The 23,232-nt window shown below is 34.8% G+C and overlaps 2 protein-coding genes across 6 annotated transcripts in view; one reads left to right on the top strand and one right to left on the bottom strand.

Annotated features, from left to right (window-relative positions):
* Positions 1 to 23,232, bottom strand: part of LOC108740021 (mitogen-activated protein kinase-binding protein 1) — a 482,920-nt gene that overhangs the window by 215,027 nt on the left and 244,661 nt on the right. The window lies entirely within an intron of this gene.
* LOC108740102 lies at positions 15,393 to 20,248 on the top strand. The gene is made up of 5 exons (XM_018474304.2): positions 15,393 to 15,529; positions 16,255 to 16,366; positions 18,552 to 18,731; positions 19,763 to 19,865; positions 20,011 to 20,248. Exons 1-5 carry the CDS (start codon positions 15,475 to 15,477, stop codon positions 20,173 to 20,175), a joined length of 615 nt encoding a protein of 204 aa, XP_018329806.1. The 5' UTR covers positions 15,393 to 15,474; the 3' UTR covers positions 20,176 to 20,248.

Here is a 23,232-nt window from a genome sequence, read left to right as displayed (position 1 = left end):
TAAAGGAACACTAGCTGCATCCTTATCATTTGCAACGAGTGCAAGCCTTGTTTGAAACTGATTTTCAGCGAGCCTTGGATTTGTATCCGTGACCTCAAAGGAAAAGTGCGTCTGCAGAGCCTAATTTTTTCCATAGGGCATTTACAGACAAATATTGCTTTACTCGGTACCGAATTTTGAATTTTCACACTAGTTAGTCCTTGATACATAAGCGGTAAGTTCATTAACAGGGAAAAATCAGTAAATAATTAGTATTTCCTAATGGGATGATAGAGCTACTACGATATTAGGAATTACAAAAGAATAATACGCCTGGTAAAACCTCGATGATGGTATGAAAATTTGGCTTAATTTAGATGATATCATTTAATTCTAAAGTTTACATAACGTACATCTTCTTATTTCTTTTCTTTTAATACAGGTTGAGGTGTAATTTACACAGTTCCTACTCAATTCATTTTTATCGTAATAAGGAGTCCAAACATTACGTGTAGTAGTAAATTGCTTGTTTATCTTAGCAGTTCGATAACCGCCACTGTTTACATTCTCCACTGATGTAGCTTTTAATCCCAGTTTGCTATTCGTGCACAGAGATACAATAAGGTGCTTGGTGGAACCAATTCCACTAATAAAATGCTGTAGTGAAAACGCACACCGCTTTGCTTATTCAACTTCCGGTGATTCCAGCTTAAGATGGACGGTATTTATTGTATTTGAGCAGCGGTTATGTGCTGCCGATCTTAGTGGACCGTTCACACCCCCACCCCTTATTTACGTCACTTTCGGTACTTACATTATAATTATTTGTTTAATTTGTACTAATAGTCCAGTCGATAGAGAATTTTCCCGACATAAATTTGTTACCGGACGAGATTTGTTTCTTGTTAACCCTGTATATTTTTAAACTTGGAGAAAGTTTGCGTTAACAATTGGTGGAGGTTCAACGTTGGCAAAAACCAGGTTTTTATAGGTCTAGAAGGCAAGGTATGCCTTTTAGAAAGAAAAGTTTGAAATAATAATTGTAGAGAAATTAAACACCTTCACTTTGAGCTGCGGTACGATCAATTTTGTTAATTAGTTATTGCACAAATTACCATTTCTTGTATATTGATTGTTTATTGCAAAAATGACTATTTTAACGATATATCACATTGAAATGAAGGCTTTTAAATTTGCAATCGAACTAGTTTTTGTGGGCGTAAATTGATAGCGTTAATTGTTAATCCCAACATACGTGAATTATTATCGCCGTAACATTCTTTTGAGCAAACATTTTCAGTTGCACATATGTTCAATCTCTTCGTAAAGGTGGAGTTCTTCATATCCCGTTAGGGGCAAATCAAAAAATTCATCTTTATCCCCTTATTTATTGCTGTAAATAAGAAGGTCATTTTTCTTTGATATGAAAGGATAACTACGAAACAAACATACAAACAGCAAAACGAATCTCCTACAACCAATAGGAACCAAGTTAACATTTTTTTTTATTTTAAACATCACAGATTAATTGTTTTTTACTATTAAGAAATTAATTTGGCGGCATTCAATAGACAAATCCTTATATTTTGTAGTATTGTTTTTAAAAAAGCAGTAATGTTTTTGTTATTGCTCTAAGAACTATCTAAAGTGATCAATAATTCCGAACGACGCAACGTAGTAATACTTCGTTTACTTTCTGTAGCGATGTGACCTTCAGTTTGACCGGCGCAAAGTAGAAAAGAACAACACTAGGCCAGAAAAGGAAGGAGACAACCCTCGGCTAAACTCTTAACCGGTGAGGAGCGTATAATCCGTACAGTACTGCACGGAAAAATTGACCATTTTATCCACTACAATTGCATTGCTCAAATGTACTGTTATTGGTACCAATTACTACTGAAAATATCAAGGAGATGTTTATTTATATTTGAAGGCATATTAAAGGCTTTAACGCTTGTTTTCAACTCGCACTACTATTCATGATTGAACAAAACTTTTGGCAGGTACCGTATGAAAAAGTATGTTTAATGAACAAGAGTCGAGAGTGTAGTGAGCTTTTTTCTCCCTACCTACGATTTTGCCACCGCGCATCCAAGACATTGGAAGGGGCACATCGCTAGATAAGGTAAATGAAGTATAGTAATGTGAATAAAACACTGCAGGCTGACGCGCCGCGTCAATCGGAGAACACGGAGAAAATAGCCGTACCTCTGAAAATTTTCATCGGATTGGGCTGTTTTTTTTTTAACTAGTTCGATTCCAAATTTAAAAACCTTCATTTCAATGTGACAAAATCACTTTTACAATAAACAAACAACATACAACAAATGGCAATTTTGGACGACTTTTTGGGATTTGTGCAGTAACTAATTGACAAAATTAAACGTTTTTAATTTCTCTACAATTTTTAATTAAAACATTCTTTTCTAAAAAGCATACCTTGCATTCTAGATCTAAAAGCCTGATTTTTGCTAACTTTGGGCCTCTCCCATTTGTTAATGCATATTTTTTCGAAGTTTAAAAATATACAGGGATAACAAGAAACAACTCCCGTCCCGTAACAAATTTATGTCGGGAAAATTGTCTACCGAATGGACTATAGCTTTACTTTAGATATTTTATAGCTTGTTCGAAATAAACAAAATGTTATTTAATTATTTGGTAGGCACACAACAACTGTTTTAATTCCTCTTTTGAAGATATTCCTTAAGTATTATCTTCCGTTTAATACCACTTTCACAACATTAGTTTTATCGAAGATTCTCTGTTTTCTTACTAAATAATAACATAAATGTCAATTCAAGATAACTGAACAAAAGCCGTGTGTAATACAGTTGAGAAAAGACTCAGGGACTTTTTAGTCAACGTGAAGATAAATAGGATTTGAATCATTATTATATAAACAAACATTGATAATAACGTCACGAGATCAGTCGTTTACATAAATAATGATGATAACAAAGCAGAAAAAATAAATGTGTAATAATCGAAAGCGACTGCTCCCTTCACAATGAAAACCATTGATTAGCGAACGAGCGATCTTCAACTTAAAATGTCATGGTGAAGACAGCTGTTGCTTTCGGTTAAATATAACACATTTATGTACAACTCAAAGACTAAAAGACATATGAGCGAAAAAACTGACCACAACGCATGGTAGTCACTCATAACGCTAAAGTAGTGTGTTTTAAGAACTCAGGGAGGCCATAACCCAATTTGACTACGTCGCGTGGTGGTAACAATGAAATGTCACAACTAACTACGATGCGCAGTGTACTCAAACGACAAATTCAAAAGGACGCTATTTTTTGATGAATTATTAAGAGAGTTCATGAAGATAGCATAAATCGAAAAATTTTATTAACAATGAAGCCTGGAAACAAAAGTGATTAAAGTCTAATTCCAATACGATTGTTATTTTTAGAATTTTGCAGATAAAGGCTATTTCATGGAAATAATGATCTATTTTCTTTGACTTTCTTGTTAAATATACTTAGTAATCGAGAAATCGTTTAAAAGCGTTTTTCCTTTGTTTTAATAATTAAAACTGTCAACTTTGTGATGAGGTTGACGTTACGTTACTTTTTTGTGTAGAGCACATTGTTAGCTTATTTAAAGTACATTTCTAGTCTTTAAAATTCAAGTACCAAATCATCTTTTTAAACGACATAACATGAAAATACATCATATTCAGGTAATCAATCATCACTGTTGTTTGTTAAAACATCGGCTTGCCTTAAATAAACAATTATGCATTTTTATTTTGACATATCTGTAGGGAACAACAAACAAATCAATTAAGCACACTCACTTTCTGTTTTACAGGTGTCCGATGTCGAAATACTTGAATTAGTTAAATCGAGTAATGTCAATCATTCTCCAGAAAAATGTAGATATCGCTTCAATGAAAACATTAGCTTACTTCATTTTACTTCAATGATAAATAAGTGAAATAATCAGCAATTGCGTCAGCTTGTGTTTATTTCTTTTACCTGTCAGTAATTATAAAAACTGACAGGTGTTCTGCATGAAATAGAACAAAAACAGTAAATAACTTTCTTACTACATGCACAGATGTAAAGTCGACACAAAATGTATTTAAATTGTATAAATAGAATGATGACATTATATGAGAACAAAATTTTATACCAATCATGAACTGATGCTGCCTTGATTGAGGTCTAAAGGCCGTCGTCAGTTGGAGTTACTTCCGAAAGTTTCACTAGCATCTCCGGTGGACTGGAAGTAGACCCGAATCAGGACAGCATCAGTTTACCTGCTAGCCACGGACAGAGCTTTGGCCAAAGGGCGCGATGCTGGGGATGCTCTCTCCCCAATATGTGCTCAGTTGGCTTTTTCAACTTGTTATTAATTAGGAAATATGTTAAAAATAGATTTCCTTCATAATTTCCTGTAAAAACGCCTGTAGATAAACTGCTTAAGAAACTCGAAGAGCAACTGTGTATACGGGCTGTAATAGGATTACAAAAAAGCATCATCATCATAAGGTCGTCAGTCCTAACACTGGTTGGACTAATGTTATCATAATATCACTTAATCTAAGCTACTAATGTATACCTAACCTAAATCATTGGCTCACGTAGAAAAATCAGGACGACCCCTCTCACCATAAACTTACTTAAGTGGGTCATAGCACTTCACACATGCCCATTAGGGAATCCTCTACCAACACGATTCATTATAGTGCTTTATATATGTGAATCAGGGTCCCTCCATATCATAACCTAATTGATCAGCGGGCGTTTAGCAACAGCCACAGACACATTCTATCTTTGACCCTACGATGACCGAATATTGGCATTGTCTAATCTAAATTTGGACCGATCGTACCGTTGTCAATAGTGCTTTTCCTACGGCATTCCTCTATAACGTAATGTAATGATTCGTCGGCGGGCGTTTAGTCACAGCCATTACCACATGCTGTCCTTGACGCTATGGCCGAATATTATTACCATGTAAACACTTCAAAGAGTGGCTTTTATCTACTTATATGATGTATATTTGTTTAAAATGTATGACTTTGATGGACCGAAAAGTGCTAACTTAATTTTAAAAAGAAGATAACAATAAAAAATACATTTGTGCTGCGTTTAAAATGCTCTTGTCAGCAACACAAGCATTGATAAAATTAAGTCAAAGTTTTTTGTAGCCCTAAAAATGATGCAAGCTTGACGTTGTCATGAATGCGCTGTACTAGGGATCTGAAGAACGAACTTAGACAATTTTGATCAGACCATTTTCGCAATTGTCATGAGATAGATTATTTCCGGTTTTCTATTTGGAGCACTTCTACACACCTTCCTAATTCCGTTGCAGCTTTGGTGACAAGCCACTGATGCTTAAAACGGAAAACCAAAACAACCACTCCCTCTTCTATTCCTTCATCCGTAGCGTAGGTGTCGGTGTTGTTTTTTACACATGGACACGTATGTATATCCTCGTGATTATCGTCGAGTCGCTTTTGGAGTTAACGAACAACCTCTCCGGCAACGTCTTCACCAGGCCAAATTTCAAATCGCGTGGTAGCAGGTACCTGTTACGTTGTTTCATGGATCGTATGCCATTAGAAACAGTGGCAGGTAATTAACTGGCTGCAACATTATGAGTGTGTTGTTTTTGGCCAAAAATTCGCGCACAAGCAACGATGTATGAACAGGGGCGTTATCGAAAGTAAAAGCCAATTTTTGTTCTACCACAAATCGAAGAAAACTGTAAGCAAAACCTTCACATTCGATCTAACTTGGTGCGCTTTTTTCGGTCTTGGCTTCTATTGGGATGTTTGAGCTTTGATTTTCACGTCATAACTATAAACCTATTATTCGTCACCAAATTTGGGTCGTCGCGGACAGAGTCCAACAGCTGCTTAGCAATGTTAATGCGATGCTGCTTTTGGTCGAAATTGAGCAATTTTGGTAAAAAGCGAATGGCACGAGCCAATCAATACTTTTAGGTCCTCAGCAACTTCTCAAACGATTATTCGGGCGTCCGGCACGCTCTTCGTCGTTCACATCTTCTCGGCCCTCTAAGAACAATGTGTACCACCGATAAACGTTGCTTCGGTGCAAGATAGCCTCACCATATGCCAAAGTCAACATTCGCGCCCTTAATTTTGTTTTTCACACAAAATTTGATACAGACAGTTTGATACATTTTTTGGAATAGACAAAAATCGAAGATTAGCCACAACACGTGCAAGCAAAACAGCTGTCAAAAATTAACTGAACATTCAATACGGCCGAACTTGTCGGTATAAGTGAGAAACATAAGTACCAACATAACGCCACAAGAAAATTGAATACCCGAGAAGATGTCTTATCTCGCCTACTTTGTATTGATTTCCACTAGTTTTGTTCTTCATAAAACAAATATATAACTGACCATCACAAGATACATGAGAAAATCCAGCAAATATCTTTTGCGAATGTGGGCTAAGCGTTGGCTTTTTTCTTTCTTATTTCAATAAATAAAACTACAGATCTATAAAACTAGTTTAACCATAATTCAACCTGTTTTTTTTTATATGTATAGCCCAATAATATAACATCTGACATCAATTTTCAAATCATATTATTTTTGTTCTATGCTTTTTCGATAAATTACGAGAAATACCGATCTACTGCCGAAAACGTTGACATACTTAAGTCACGAAAAATAATGACTTAGAGCATCTGTTCCGATTCTTAAGGGTGACATAGCCACTTGTACTTATTGTTATACTTCATTTTTCTGTAGCGATGTGCCCCTTCCAATGTCTTGGATAGGCGCTGACAAAAGCGTAGGTAGGGAGGAAAAAGCTCATTATACTCGACTCTAGTTCATTAAACATACTTTTTCATACAGTACCTGCCAAAAGTTTTGTTCAATCATGAATAGTAAGTAGTGTGAGTCGAAAACAAGCGTTAAAGCCTTTAATATGTCTTCAAATATAAATAAACATCTCGTTGATATTTTCAGTAGTAAATGGTACTAATAACAGCACATTTGTGGATAAAATGGTCAATTTTTCCGTGCAGTACTGTACGGATGATACGCTCCTCACCGGTTAAGAGTTTGGCCAAGAGTTGTCCCCTTCCTTTTCTGGCCTAGTGCTGTTATTTTCTATTTTGCGCCGGTCAAACTGAAGGTCACATCGCTACAGAAAGTAAACGAAATATAGCTTGTAAACTATTTCTGTGATTTAAGATCTACTTGGGGATAAGTCATACTTGTATGAACGGACATGAGTCTTAAATCGCATCCAACGTTACACGTGTGCTAGTGTGGTGTTTTTTTAATTTTATTCCGATAAATAAGTAATAAGTGTATGACCTTGTGATAAATCGTATTCCACGCTACAGGTGTGATGTTTGTGGTAGTTTTTTTATATTCCATTCTGATAAAACTTCACAATGTGTCTCAAGATAAATACAAAATAGTTAATAAATGTGTGACCATGTGATATTGATATTTTTATATATAATCATTATAAGAAAATTACATAATCCACGTTAGAATTAAGTGATTTTTATTTTGTCTTTACGTAATGTAGGTAATCCATATTGCAAGATTCAGCAGTCGACCACTGTGCTTTTAGGTTTTGCAAATTGTTTAAATGTTAAACAAATGAATTCCCTAATCTCAAAAATGCCTACTTGGATATAGTATTTACTAATATTAAGGACAGTAATTGTGTATATACAATTCTATTTAGCATTTATTTAATTAACTAATTTATTGAACAAAGTTGACTGGTCATTTGTGGAAGATGTAAGATACCAACGTACATATTGATGGTAGAGTACAAATTTTTTACAATAAAGTATTTGAATAAAATAATTCGAAGTGGTCTGTATTCTGTCGATACTGTCAGACACGGATGACGATTTGGATCTTTTTGGATCTCATCAGAGCGTCGCAGACAACTCCGACAGAACACAGACCAACTTTTACCTGCTGTCTTAACAGCGTGTTTTAGAAAATACCACAAATGGCGCGGTAAACGCCATCTGTAGTACGATGNGGTTAATAACGTAGCCATAAAATGAAGATGGTAAAGGTAGGTAAATTGTAAACAACTAAAAAAATAATACTTAATACCTGTTTACACTATTCGCAGAGCTCCTCCTTTAAAGATAAAAATTGCGACATCTATGTATCTGCTCTGTTTATCTTGTACTTTAGAAAAATCTATCAAAACATAGTACTATAAATGCATTTTTATCACTTCCTTCGCTAGAAATGATAAAGTATTTCAACTATAAAAGGAAGTGGACTAACCGTTTTTTTTTAGTATCAGAAGTCAATCAATTCCTTAATAAGGTGTCGTGAAAGAAGACAAACCCCTAAAACCTAAATTAATTATCATCATGAAAGTATTCGTTTTTCTAGGACTGTTAGCTTGCTTAAGTTCTGCAAGTGCAGGTAAGTTATAATATTATTCATAAAGAAAGTAATTGCTAAGTCAGCTACATTAGTTGGTCAACTACTACAACTGCCAACGAGTTGACAAATTTTTATTATTAATAAATTAATTACGATGGTTGGACACGCACCTCCACTCTTTCGTATCCTGAGCTAATATTTGCAATTCCCTAAAACTAGAACATTCCACATCCTTAACTATCTGCGAATAAAATGAAATTCCATGAGAAATGAAATAATTGAAGTTACAAATCGGGGAACTATCTCAACATAATTCAACCTTCAACAGATCAATATAAAATATATGGAACCGCGTCAAATAAAATTTTTTATTTATTCTTTTTTGCCATAAAAGACTTCCAGCGAAATATTAGAAAATTTTGGTAAAAAACTAGGGAATAGGGATTAGCTCCTTATAGCAATAACATGCGATAAGGTAGTTGGTTTCAATAAATATATTTTTACGACCATTGAATAACTTTTTGAATATGTTTGGTTAGGTACATAATCCAAATGTTTAAGTAATTCGAACAGGGTCAGACTACTTTCGATTCAGATCAGTCAGATGTATCAAAATGTGGCCAACTTTTATAGATGCACTTAAATGTTACAGTTTCTGCTCTTAAACCTTTGAAACAATCAACTTTCTTTTTTGGCAAATCGTTAAAAAATGTACTAGGTACACTTTACCGTTCTTTCAAATAAATAACATTGATTTGTTTCAGCTGTAATTCCATTGGATTCGAAGTTTAACAGTACTGTTGAACAAATCAAAGAAATTCTTGCAGAAATTGATCCTGCAAGAGTTACTGACGTTTCTGTCACTTTGCTTGACAGGTAAATATCCACTTTCTCCTATTTTATGGTAAAAATGTTTTCATTTTAAAAATTTTTGTGCATGCAATTCACAATTACCTACACAATGTCCTCAACTGCAAACTATATTATTCCATTATAAATATACGGTTCATCATTGAAATAATTTTCAGTGTCTTTATCAATCGTCTTAAGTTAAGTGGACTGAGTATGATATTCAAATTAACTAGAGATGGGCCGGGTAGCTGTTTTGGATCAGGTACCCAGTGGATCCGGCACTTTTTAGGATTCGGGTACCAGGCAATGACCCGAAAGTGCACTACAATAGATTTTATGGTGAACTACAATGACAAAGAAAAGTTTAGAGATATACAATCAAATTGTAAAACTAAACACAAAAGAAATCTTGAATTGTATGCGTCTAAATTCCTAAGTAACCACTGAATTCAATCGAAAGATGAAACAGTAACACTATAGTCAAAACAAAATAAGCAAATAAGATGCTTTTTCTCTGTATTGTAAAACCATCATATCAAATATGGAAGCGGTAGAAGTAATCACTAGTAGCTTGTTACTAAGCAGATGCAATAAATCACAATATTATCTCTATCGCAGTAAAAATAGCACTTGCACTGCACCTTTGGCCTATGTTCTTCAATTTTTCTTTTCATAGAGAGGTTTGTTTTCATGTTTCCCTTATTTAATGCTGCAAAATAAAATACAATTTTAACTATCCTTGAGACATTATCTTTCTTCTGTTTTTGATATTGATCTTATTACAAAGTTTATTCTATTAATGCACTTAATTAACATCCATATACAGAACATTTGGTGAAATTTAATGATGTGAAAGACGAAGACACCATTTGCCTGCCATACCTTGAGTATAGGTTGTAAGAATTAATGCGACCTATAAGGGGGAGCGCCCACCGAAAAAGCGTAGCATTAAAACATTGTAGAACCGTGATTCTGGCATGAAATTCAGTAAATTTACTCAATACGAATGAAAACCTCGAAAAGGAAGACACTAAATACATCCCTACTGGAAAACCAAACAAACACACTGTTGATTGTTGCGGGTGTGTTGCTGGCCTAGATTGTTTCCTAAGGAACACTTAAAACCTCTTCGATAAAAATTAATTTAACGAAGCCGATATTTTAGGAAATAACGGTCGAATATTTTCTATCTGTGGTTTTTCTTAGAATGATAGAACGAGCAATAATAACTAATGTGAATTTTCAACTTTTAATAACAACATACACTACAACTAACACCAAAAAAAAATACTTAAAGATAACTACAACGAAAGAACTATTGATGAACTGAATGCTTGAACGTAATGAGCTTATTACATAGAAAAGATGCTTAAATAGAACAACAAAATATAGGGGGTGGAGGTATGTTAGTGGGGTGTTTTTGACCTTAAGCTATGGTTAGTGCCTACGTGACTACAATCACAAAATTGTTTATGGATGGGAAGATCATCGACCCATCTGATGACCAGCGCGAAGGGACGATACCTGCCTAGGAAAAACCTACATAATGTGATAATAAAGTTCCTTTGTTGCAGGCACGTATTTATAAGTTTAAACTGCGAATAACAAAATTGTTTTTTCAATATTCAAACGATGCATCATGAATTGCGCTCCAACANTCACGAGAAAAAGGGACGACATTAGATTTATATACGTCTCTCACTTGCTCTTACAGGAGTACCTAGAAGCGTTACGGGCGGAGTCTGGCCGGATCTGGTATAGGTATATAGCAGAGGTCAAATTCCGCTCCTCACATTCCTAGGTGCTTCAGCAAGAGCAAGTGAGAGAGGAATACAACAAATCTAATGTTTCTTTTCTTCGTGACTTTAAAGAGACGGGTATAGTGTGGAACGATACCTGTATCTCTTTCTGTATAACCATAGCCAGAAGGCTAGGTTACGGAGGGGGCTTGGTTACTGAGGAAGAGAGACAGATATTGCCCGTTTTTGTATCTGTTTCTGTTGAAAATTTGGAAACAGGGTCTTCTTAGGTAATCGCTTCTAAAAAAATAAAGTTTGACTGGCTCTGGTGTATAGAATGCAGTGTTGTCACTTCGAGGGATTTATCCCGATTAGAGGGATTTTTGATGCTCTCGAGGGATAAAGGAATTTTTCCTTATTTTCGCGGGGTTTTTTGTAATTTGCCATTTTCTGATTGGTTTTGTTTGATTTTGTTGACCTGATATTTAGATTACACATTATGAAGGCGCTCATTTTTCTAATTGTAAACGTAAAATATTGTCAGTTATAATCGTATAATGCTGTACGATGAAACGGTTGATATACGACGGCGACCTGCGTTCAAGCCTGCTGATGGTCAACCTGCTCAAGTCCCTACAATAAATTGTCTTGAACTCTTTTGAATTGTATATTGTATTCGTATCATTGTATGGTCTTCTTGAGAGTGACCAGTCAACAGATCAGAAACAGATGTTAAAACTAATAAAAATAAATGTTGGAATTGGTGTATTGTTCCGAAATCCGAACATCTAAACCCCCAAGGCCCGGTTTTGTCTGCATTTTTGGGAAACGAGATAACTACATACAATAAAATTATCGATATTGTGCTATCGACACGAAAAGTTGTCCATGTTTACAGAAATATTGTACATATTTTTCTTCGAATAAACGATTAAATTAACGAATTGAAAGATAATAATAAGTTGGAGGGACTTTTAGAGAAAATATGGGATTTTTTGGAACTGCACGTGGGATTTTTTCCTGTAGTAAGTTGGCAACAGTGGCTCAGTGAGCGCTGATTCATTTGCTAGCATTGGTTTCATTTGAAATAGCATCCTTGATGCAAGCCTTTTGCTAGATCATATGCCAGATCATACGCCACATCTCTTTGGTGGACGTTCGACTTTAAGCGATTTGGTATACGATCTAAGAGATTATTTTAGAGGGAATTAAATAGAGTATAATCTTGTAATATTTTAAGGCCTTTGCTTTCAAAAATATCATTAGAAAATATACCTACTTATACGAATCAAGAAATACTCTTCTGTAAGTTTTTTAATTGTTTAAATACCTATATCTGAAGAAGCAGTATTAAAATTCTAACAACTTAGCAGCAGAAATCAAAAAAGCCGGTTGCAAAAGCTAACGATAACCATAAATCAATTCAAATTTACTATTTTCTTTCATAATAAACGATTTTCAAATGGTACATAAATGCCTATTATAGCCACAAATAATTCAGTTTCGGCTCTTAAAACCTCATATTTTAGTTCAAATTAAGATTTGTTGACGTTAATTATTCGCGCCATTATTAAATAGATTATATGCAAACATGTATTTCCGTGCTTAAAAAAGTCATCCAGATGGTCTCAGGTCATACGTTCATGATACATGTAACACTTCCTTGTAGCGGTCTATAGGCCCGGTGTATGTATTTATTAGAGTGAACTGTAAGGAAAGAGAGAAGTATGTTTGGGCATCTCTCGAACGATAGTGGTATTGGTGAAATGTAAAAGGAATTAATGCAATAGAAGGGATGAACATGATGATTGATTGGTGAAAGAAGGTTCGAGAAGAAGATGACCCGTAAAAGTTAATGTAGCGTCTCTAATTTAAGCATTAAATCAAGGTAATTCTGGAGGAACTGCAAAGTAAGTTCCTATTACCTAAGATACATTACCTAGAAAGCAAATAGAAGTAAAAGAATACAGAGGAAACTAAATAATTTTTTCTACTGAAGACACAGGAGGTAGTTGCAGCAAGGGCTCCAGCAGGTACACTGGTTTTGTTATATTTTTAGATTTCTTTTTAATTTTGGTTTAATGTGTGCATTTTCTTTTTATTTTGAGTTTCGACAGTTCTGCAAAAACGTGCCTAAAATTATACGTATTGGTTTTGATCTCTATTGGCTTTAGATTGAACCCCCTTCGAACATTCGCCACATACAATTGCTTATGGAAAAAATTAATTAAAAGTATATTCAAATTACTTAATTCTACACAGTAGTCCCGTATTTTTTGTATTGATTTTTCTCTACATCAATTATTAACTTTAAAAACAACTTTTAATTTACCTAAATCTGCAACAATAACTTCGGCCAAATATTTGCAGCATTGTGAAAGAAATTTGTATTCAAAATATGCCTCTCAAGTAAACTGATAAGCCATAATGTGTGATGAAATACATTAAGCGGGGAAAGCTACGCTTTAAGAGCGGAAATTAAGATAAGAAGATCAATCAACAGAATGCGAATAAACAAAGTTGACACTGCAAAGGTCAAGGAAATTGTAAAGTGTTTTCCTTTAGCTATTTCATGCGTTTTCAGATAACTAATGATACATTCCAAAAACTAGGTACTGTAATACACCTATATAACAAAACGTAATCCAGGACCTTTATCAGATTATTACTATCTATATTTACATTATTACATTGCTAATACAGGTTCAAGGATTTATCAATCAATAGTCATGATTTACTATAAACAGCGTAATGAACGTCATCTGTAGAATGTTTTATTTTGTAGGATTGATAAATGTTCGATAAGATCCACAAGAATACCAACTTGTCAAACTGTCACCCCCTACGTGGTAGTCACCGAAACAAATAGAAAAAGTTCAAACAATAGTCAGTATTGTATTCTGTCGATACTGCCAGATGTGAACCACCATTTCGATCTCTTTGGGTCTCATCAGCACCTTGTAGACAATTTCGACAGGGCACAGACTAACTCTACCTGCTGTCTTAAGAGAGCGTTCTATGATTTACTACAAACAACGTAATGACCGCCAACTGCAAAATACTACATTTTGTAGGATTTATAAATGTTCGGCATCATCATAAGGTTGTCAGTCCTAAGACTGGTTCGACACGTACCGCCACTCTTTCCTATCCTGAGCTAAACTTCGCATTTCCCTAAAAATAGAGCATCCCACATCCTTAGCTATTTGCTAACAGTAATATAACCTGGGTCTACCTCTACCCCTCCTAACTCCTGGTTCTGCCTCTAATATGTCTCTGACTAGACCTTAATGCCTGAGAAGTTGTCCTACCAACCTATCTCGACTATTTCTTATTGGCTTCCATAGAGTCCCCTGTTCTTTTACTCTTTCTAATACCTCTTCATTTCTAACCTCTTCTATCCACGTTATCCTCATCATTCGACAAGGCCCGTAAAATTAGTATGTTTAGATTTGTAGATCATATATCCTGGAGAGTCGCACAGCTGATATATAGGTGCGCTTATAATGTATACATCTAGGATCTGGTTTAGTTCTTTCACACTTCTATGGTCTAGATTCTAGGGCCTTTATTCAGACTAGAAAATTCCAAAGAATAATCATTTTCAATTAAGTTTTTGTTGCTGAATTTCAATTTGACCTCAGAAGAGCATTCGTTTACAAATAGCTTGATTAATCTTAGCCAAAATATGCAAATTAGCATACCAAGGTGTGGAGCAACACCAAGGAATATAGAACAAACAAAATCTTCGTCAAAAATAAGCAAAACATATAGCATTGAGTAGAAAGGACGTAAAAACAGTGACAGGCTGATCGGTATTCCTACTGGTCGTGGAAACTTGCGGAAGAACACACTCAGGATAGCACTAGAAGAGGGAAATCCTAACTGTAGATTCTGTGTGGAGGAGCTTAGCTTTCGGTGTCCTGTGACATTGAAAAGGATGCGCCGATACCCATCTTTCGTCTTCTCAATATCCTGCTCTTTTGGAATTGTACCTTAAGATGATCAAACTCGATACATGGGGGGCGCCCAAGGACTATTTCTTATGCGTCAGGAGGTACACTGCGTTTCAACTCCTATGGCCCAACTGCTTTTATTTAATAATAATAATATGTAACCTCAAAATCCGAATATGTATAGATATGGGCTCAACTGCAAACCCTCGTTTTAGAATTCGGTTAATAACGTAGCCATAAAATGAAGATGGTAAAGGTAGGTAAATTGTAAACAACTAAAAAAATAATACTTAATACCTGTTTACACTATTCGCAGAGCTCCTCCTTTAAAGATAAAAATTGCGACATCTATGTATCTGCTCTGTTTATCTTGTACTTTAGAAAAATCTATCAAAACATAGTACTATAAATGCATTTTTATCACTTCCTTCGCTAGAAATGATAAAGTATTTCAACTATAAAAGGAAGTGGACTAACCGTTTTTTTTTAGTATCAGAAGTCAATCAATTCCTTAATAAGGTGTCGTGAAAGAAGACAAACCCCTAAAACCTAAATTAATTATCATCATGAAAGTATTCGTTTTTCTAGGACTGTTAGCTTGCTTAAGTTCTGCAAGTGCAGGTAAGTTATAATATTATTCATAAAGAAAGTAATTGCTAAGTCAGCTACATTAGTTGGTCAACTACTACAACTGCCAACGAGTTGACAAATTTTTATTATTAATAAATTAATTACGATGGTTGGACACGCACCTCCACTCTTTCGTATCCTGAGCTAATATTTGCAATTCCCTAAAACTAGAACATTCCACATCCTTAACTATCTGCGAATAAAATGAAATTCCATGAGAAATGAAATAATTGAAGTTACAAATCGGGGAACTATCTCAACATAATTCAACCTTCAACAGATCAATATAAAATATATGGAACCGCGTCAAATAAAATTTTTTATTTATTCTTTTTTGCCATAAAAGACTTCCAGCGAAATATTAGAAAATTTTGGTAAAAAACTAGGGAATAGGGATTAGCTCCTTATAGCAATAACATGCGATAAGGTAGTTGGTTTCAATAAATATATTTTTACGACCATTGAATAACTTTTTGAATATGTTTGGTTAGGTACATAATCCAAATGTTTAAGTAATTCGAACAGGGTCAGACTACTTTCGATTCAGATCAGTCAGATGTATCAAAATGTGGCCAACTTTTATAGATGCACTTAAATGTTACAGTTTCTGCTCTTAAACCTTTGAAACAATCAACTTTCTTTTTTGGCAAATCGTTAAAAAATGTACTAGGTACACTTTACCGTTCTTTCAAATAAATAACATTGATTTGTTTCAGCTGTAATTCCATTGGATTCGAAGTTTAACAGTACTGTTGAACAAATCAAAGAAATTCTTGCAGAAATTGATCCTGCAAGAGTTACTGACGTTTCTGTCACTTTGCTTGACAGGTAAATATCCACTTTCTCCTATTTTATGGTAAAAATGTTTTCATTTTAAAAATTTTTGTGCATGCAATTCACAATTACCTACACAATGTCCTCAACTGCAAACTATATTATTCCATTATAAATATACGGTTCATCATTGAAATAATTTTCAGTGTCTTTATCAATCGTCTTAAGCGTCATCTACTGAATTAAAGATTAAAGGCCGACGCGCACTATGAAGAACGAAATAAAAGCGAAACGAACAGAAGCGCGGAGAAAACTTAAGTTTCATTAATCTAGCTTGTTGTGAGCGCAGAGTAACATCAATAAACTATATATATATAGCTATACGCATACTAAATAAACTAGATTATTTCGAATACGAATTATCAAACAAAATATTCGGATTAATCCCCATATTTCAATATTCAGATTCAACGAATATTTTAATACGTATTGTTACGACATTATTCTCCACGCTTCTATTCGGTTTGGCTGTTTCGTTCGTCATATTAGTGTGTGTTGGCCTTTAATGTTCGTTTCTCATGATGTTAACCCAACGTAACGTAACGTTTCTTTTGTATTAGGCTAGGATTGAATTGGGTTTATTAGATTTTTCAAATTTTGTATGCCGCTATACAGCTATGCTGCTGAGACCGTTAGGTGACAATTAGATTCCAGTCGAAATAACTGGAGTCCACTGCTTAGGTTCTGCGTTAAAAGTACTCAAGAAGAGAGATTCAATTTAGTTTTCACTTTACGGCAGACAGGCGCGCTACAGTTGGGACGTTTAAAATTGGCATTGTCCGCAAAAAATTGTCGCATTTATTTTCTTTTTTAAACTTAATTACTATCTAGACTGGAACGGTTGCTAATAAAACGTCTACTTTTACTCACGACAGACGTTACAGGGAATATATCGTAAACATAGAAAAGGGATGTCAGTTAAGAATTGCAGCGGACACTGATAAAAAAGGAATAACATTATATCAATTAATGTGTAAAGCATAGAGATGCAGATAAGTAGAATTTGAACATGTTGCCAGCATCGGACTTTAAAGAAAGTTCAACAGCGCCTATTTTTATTCACGGCAGACGTTGTAGCGAATATCAGAAACATAGAAAAGAGACGTCAGTTAAGAATTGCAGCGGACACTAATAAAGAAAAAAGGATAACATTACACCAATCAATGTGTATCAGAAAGAGATGCAGACAAGCAGAACTTGAGCATGTTGCCAGCATCGGACTTTAAAGAAAGTTCAACAACGCCTATTTTTATTCACGGCAGACGTTGTAGCGAATATCAGAAACATACAAAAGAGACGTCAGTTAAGAATTGCAGCGGAAACTGATAAAAAAAGGAATAACATTACATCAATTAATGTGTAACACAAAGACATGCAGATAAGTAGAATTTGAACATGTTACTAGCATCGGACTTTCAGGAATTTTGGAAGAAGACGCTTCTCCAAATATATAATTCCAACCAGGGAATTATAAAGCCGACCCTGATCTTTTGCGTACCTAAGCAACCTCTAACCGCTGCACCGCTTACCATTATTCGGTTATTTGTTTTGATTTTGACTGTACTATTCATGAAGCATCTCCTAACTTAACAAAGGCGTGTTCAAAATGCAGCAAATGATTACGGTTCCTGGTGGAAACAAGAAAGAAGATACGTCCATTCTCACAGATAATTTATTGCGGACTTTGCCAATTTTGATCGTCACATATAGCATCACGATTCTGACATAATAACGCAGCTTGAAGCACTGTTTATAATGAATTTCATAACTTTGTGCTGTATTGGGGCATCTTCTTAAATGGTTTATTTATCCCTAAATGATTTTTGACATCTTCCAAAAATAGTAATAAAACTATTTACTTTAGATTTAAAACCTTTATATAAAGAAAATTCAGATTGTAATAGGCTGGTTTTTGAAGATTCTTCTAAGGGGCCATTTATTTATTACGTAAAACTGTTTATCCTAGTTCTTGATCATCTCCCCCCTATATAAATAGGCCGACCTCCTTCCTCCTTATTGAATATTTATTACGTATGAATCAAAAGGAAAAAATGAAGACATAGTCGACCCCTCTCTCCCTCTAAATCATCTTCCGTAATAAATGAAAGGCTCCTAAGCGTTATTATTGTGTATTTATTTATCCGTATGTACCTATATAAAGTAAATGAACTTTTTTCAGAGTAACCGCTACTTTGAAGTCAGCCTCAGTTTCTGACTTCTCCAAGTTCGTCTTTCCATCGTTAGTAGATGATGGCGAAAATATAAATGCTGTTTTTCAACTCCCTAAACTTTCTGCTAACGTAGACAGCCTACTTTTATCAATTTCCACAGGACTTAGCGCTGGTGTACCAACCCTCGAGTAAGTTTATGAATTATCAAAATTCATCTCACAATACAGCGTTTGAAAAGCAAGAATTAAATTACATTTGACGGTGCAATTTGTATTTACCATTAGCAGAAATATTTTACACAACACGAACCCAAAAAGTGATACTTTTACCAGAAGGAAACATTTCCATTGAAGTTCAATGGGAATCAATGGAAAATTTGTAAATTCCATTCAAAACCATTTGGCATAAATGGAAAAATAATTGTTTCCATTTACATATAATTCCATTAATATTTACATAGGAAAAATTTCCATTGATTTTCAATGAACCAATGCAAAATTTATAAATTCTATATAAAACCATTCATAAATAAATAGATAGATAAATAGAAAATCAACTGTTACAATTTTGAATAATCCCATTAATATTCTTATCGTTAGATATGAATGGAAAAGTTTTATTTCCCAAAGAATTCCAATGAAATAATTAATTAAGAAATGAAATACTTGGTTCAGGTACCTGAAGAACCAAATTCTCAACAAAATAATATGGATTATGGAAAAAAGCATGCTGATGAAGTTCCAATGGAACTCAATGGAATTTCCATTGCGTTCAGCAATGGTAATGCCATTGCGTTCAGCAATGGAAATCCCATTGAGTTCGGGAATGGGATTTCCACTAGAATTCTAGTGGAAATCCCATTCATCCCATTGGCAATTCTCCATTTATTACCATTAATTGTTATCAGTGGTAATTTAATGGCATTTTTTTAATGGAAATTTTTCCTACGGGTTAAACACACTCACTTTCTACATCCGAAGATGATAAATGCTTTTTAATGCTATACATAGAAAGCATCAATAATCCCGTTTTATATGTAACACTGCTTGTAAATATAGCAGCCAAAGTATGAACAAAGTTCTCGTATTAATTAACTGTCGAGTCAGCACTTAACAATTACCCTAATTATTGTTTTAAAGTGTGGTTGTTCTTACATTTACACTCAACTCTTTAAGTAGTTAATGCCTTTGTCATATTACAATTCGATCAAATGTTTTAGTGCATCAGTAGGCGGCGTGAATGTTGACGTCAGTGCTTCTTACACTACATCACCTCTACGAGTGACGGCTCTTTCAGTTCTCCTCCAACTTCAATCTGTTTCCGTAAGTAGAATTTTATTATTCTTGCAAACTAATACATTCCAAAATTGTCATCAAAGGAGTTGTATTCCACAATTTTCTAATTAGTATTTGCGTTTTTTGAAGTGCAATCGATATTTACGATTTACAATAAACTTTCATGTTTCAGATACAGGCAAGGGTCGAACTTAATCAATTTGGTGCAGATATTTCAGTTGAGGGCGACGAAGTTGTTGAAACAATCAATAACTTATTAGTCGAAGCCCAAAGTACAGTAAGCCAGGTCATTTTAAGCATTGCCAATAAGGTACTTTCTATTATCGATCGTGCATAATCACAGTGTACCTACTGATAATTTTTTTTATGTATTTTACAGTTAAGTATAAATAAAGTTATTTGCACATATATTTTGAACAAATCTTTTATCATTATCATATACTTATCCGTAAGCCACAATGTCAATATGGTAACATCAAACACACTGCACAGGTATATAAGTTTCAATGAATTGCTTTATTTTACAAAATCACAACTAAACAACATTAACCACGTCTATTACCAATAGATAATAGGGTCAATCTACAGTATTGGGATTGAAACGGCCCCATCAAAAATCTTTCACAAAATCAATTAATTTATTGTTCTGCATCTTCAAAATAACTATTAATCTCACCTGGCGAACTTTAGTTAAAATTATCGACTAAAAATCCGTAAACGCCAACGTTTGACCTTGACTGGCGCGTATTGTATAACGTGAACATAGCAACAAGCCAATTACGACGTAGATTTACAAAATGGCGTTGCGTCAGTAGCCATTACTATGCCATACAGCGTGTTTGTGCCAGTCGTTGCAGTATTTACCCTGGCAAGTGTACATTCTTACATTTTATTTTTACGTAAATTTTCGTTCATAGAAAATAATAATAATTGTGAGCCAGTAGAGCTTATTGCATAGAAATATACAAGCACACACTTGTTTAGCTGTATTTTGAGGTTATTGGCGATTTTGTCACTATTCTGGCGTCACTCCTCTGATGTTTTTTATGCCAGGGGAAATACATTAAGGCGAGGGGAATGACTAAATTGTAACTTATCATTATTTCCTATTTTAACATCTACTTTTATTTGTTCCATTTCTCGCTTATGTCATATATAAGCTAGAATCATGGCAAAAATTAAAAAAAAAAAAAACGTGCGAAGAAAGTCTGAAAAAATGTGAAGCTGAAAAATTACGTTAACAGAGAAGAACAAATGATCCAGTAAAGCCCAGTTAAAAGAAAAAGAAAAACTGAAATATCAAAGAAAAAAGGAAATTGGACAAATAAAAAGTATTAAAGATATGACTCAAAGGCAACAACGAACTATGAAGTGCAAAATAATGTTGCACGAACCGCTAAAAAACGATCAGAAAGTCAACAGAAATTACGGAATAGAGTAATTAAAAAAAGTTGCCGATCTGCTAAAAAAGAATAACGAAGAGAAGGTAGATGGTGTCACTCCCCTGACTACCCATTTTCCCCTGGCGCTTGTAAAACTTAAAAAAAATAATTGATCTTCTGGCCCATAACATCGGACATACATACATACACATTACGAAGTTGAGAGACATTTAATCTTAATTCGAAAACATAACTTTTTTTCTGGGGTCACTGAAAATACCTTTGTCATATATTCACCCAATAAATATTATCAAGACTTCTGTTGCCAATCCCAGAGGTTTCAGAAAAAGTACTGGCTGGGTCTTTACAGCGCCATTTAGTTCATATGCAATGATGTAGTTGTACACTCCATTAATGCAGCTTTTTACAAAAATCCGTTTTTCCGATATTTATTATATATTTAAGGAGAAGAATGAAATTCGTATCATTTGAATGGTACCGTTCCATCACGAAGGTAAACCGAAAATTTCTCGGCCTGACAATGAAAGACTGCGATTTCATTTAAATATTTTATTTCTCCCTTGACTTCAACACACTTGGGGTCCAGCGTTTCTCCAATAACAGTACTTCTTCCCAGAAGTGAGAGGCTGTGAAAATATTCCCATACAACCCTCTCAACTTCTTCATTCGACGAGAAGCGCATCCAAGAAGCACATTTCTTCAAGTTTAAGAATCGATAGAAGTCTGGGTCACGAGCAAATCGTATCCTAAATTTCTCCATCACTACCACACTCTTATGTGCAGTTACGTTGTCCTGGGAAAAAACGATTATTTTCTTCTTCACACTAGGCCTCATTTCCAGAATTTTGGTATCACGCTGATTAGGAGGATTCGAATAATATTTGCCTGTAATTGTTCTGTCTCTTTCATAGTAATCAATTAACATACTGGTCATGACCTTTCCGGCAGATGAAATCGACATCGCTTTCTCTGGATTTGAATCGCCGGCTCCCCACCACTGCTTGGATTGCTGTTTCGTTTATAGCGTGTAATGGTGGGCCCATTTCTCCGCGAGAAATCGTCACTATGAATTAATTGCTACTAATTTCGTTTAATCGGCATTCAGCAAATGAAGTACCCATGAAAAGAGCTTTTGCATCCCTAATTCTTTGTGCAAGATATTTCCTACTCTCTTTTCCAATATCCCCAATACCACAGCTATATGACTCATCTTCAATCAGCCGTTGTTCAACACGATAACATCCACTTCTTCGATAATTACCTTTGTGGTGGCTTTGTTTGGTCATCCTTCACGTGAACTATCTTCGACCACGTTTAAATTCAGCAATGGAAGGCGAAGATACCACGTAAACTTTTGTCAGCTTTGTAAAAATTTTCTTAGGAGTTAATCCAAAACGAATAATTTTATTATTACACGATATTCAAGTTTATTTAAAAACAAGACGTCTACTGCAAAAATTCGTGTGAACAAACTTCTCCAGTGAACAAGTTAAAACTTGTTATTCGAACTAAAGGCACGAGCATTCAGTCAAGAAACATGGGACCTGCACTCAGTCAGGAAATATGGCACGTGCACTCAGTCAGGAAACATGACACGTGCAGCCAGCCTGAGAATTTTTTACCTTATACTTATATGCGTTCTAGCAAAAATAATTTGTATGTTGCAGTTAAGGCACGTAAAGAATTTAATGTGGTTTATAATTAATACCGTAAGAAAAATCAAAACGCATCGACGATTCTGTGGAGAATGCTTGTCTGCCACGCGGGATGTTCAAGTTTTATTCCTGACCGGTTCAATACTTCTTTGTTGTAATGTTGAGTAAAAAAAAAAAACAAAAACTTTTGGTTGTTTCATTCCCACAAGCCAGTAATGCTGGTGGGTGGGCAGTCCCTCCGGACTATGCCGGAAGGTAGGGCGGAAGGCCCTCTTCAGCCTGCTTTCAGGAATCGTGGGAATGGGTGGGTGGTGGTTCGGGTGAGAAAGATGAGAC

The sequence above is a fragment of the Agrilus planipennis genome, unplaced genomic scaffold (assembly GCF_000699045.2).
Source record: "Agrilus planipennis isolate EAB-ADULT unplaced genomic scaffold, Apla_2.0 scaffold26, whole genome shotgun sequence".
Taxonomy (NCBI): domain Eukaryota; kingdom Metazoa; phylum Arthropoda; class Insecta; order Coleoptera; family Buprestidae; genus Agrilus; species Agrilus planipennis.
Note: the sequence above shows the minus strand (reverse complement) of the source record. Positions and strands in the feature narration are given on the sequence as shown.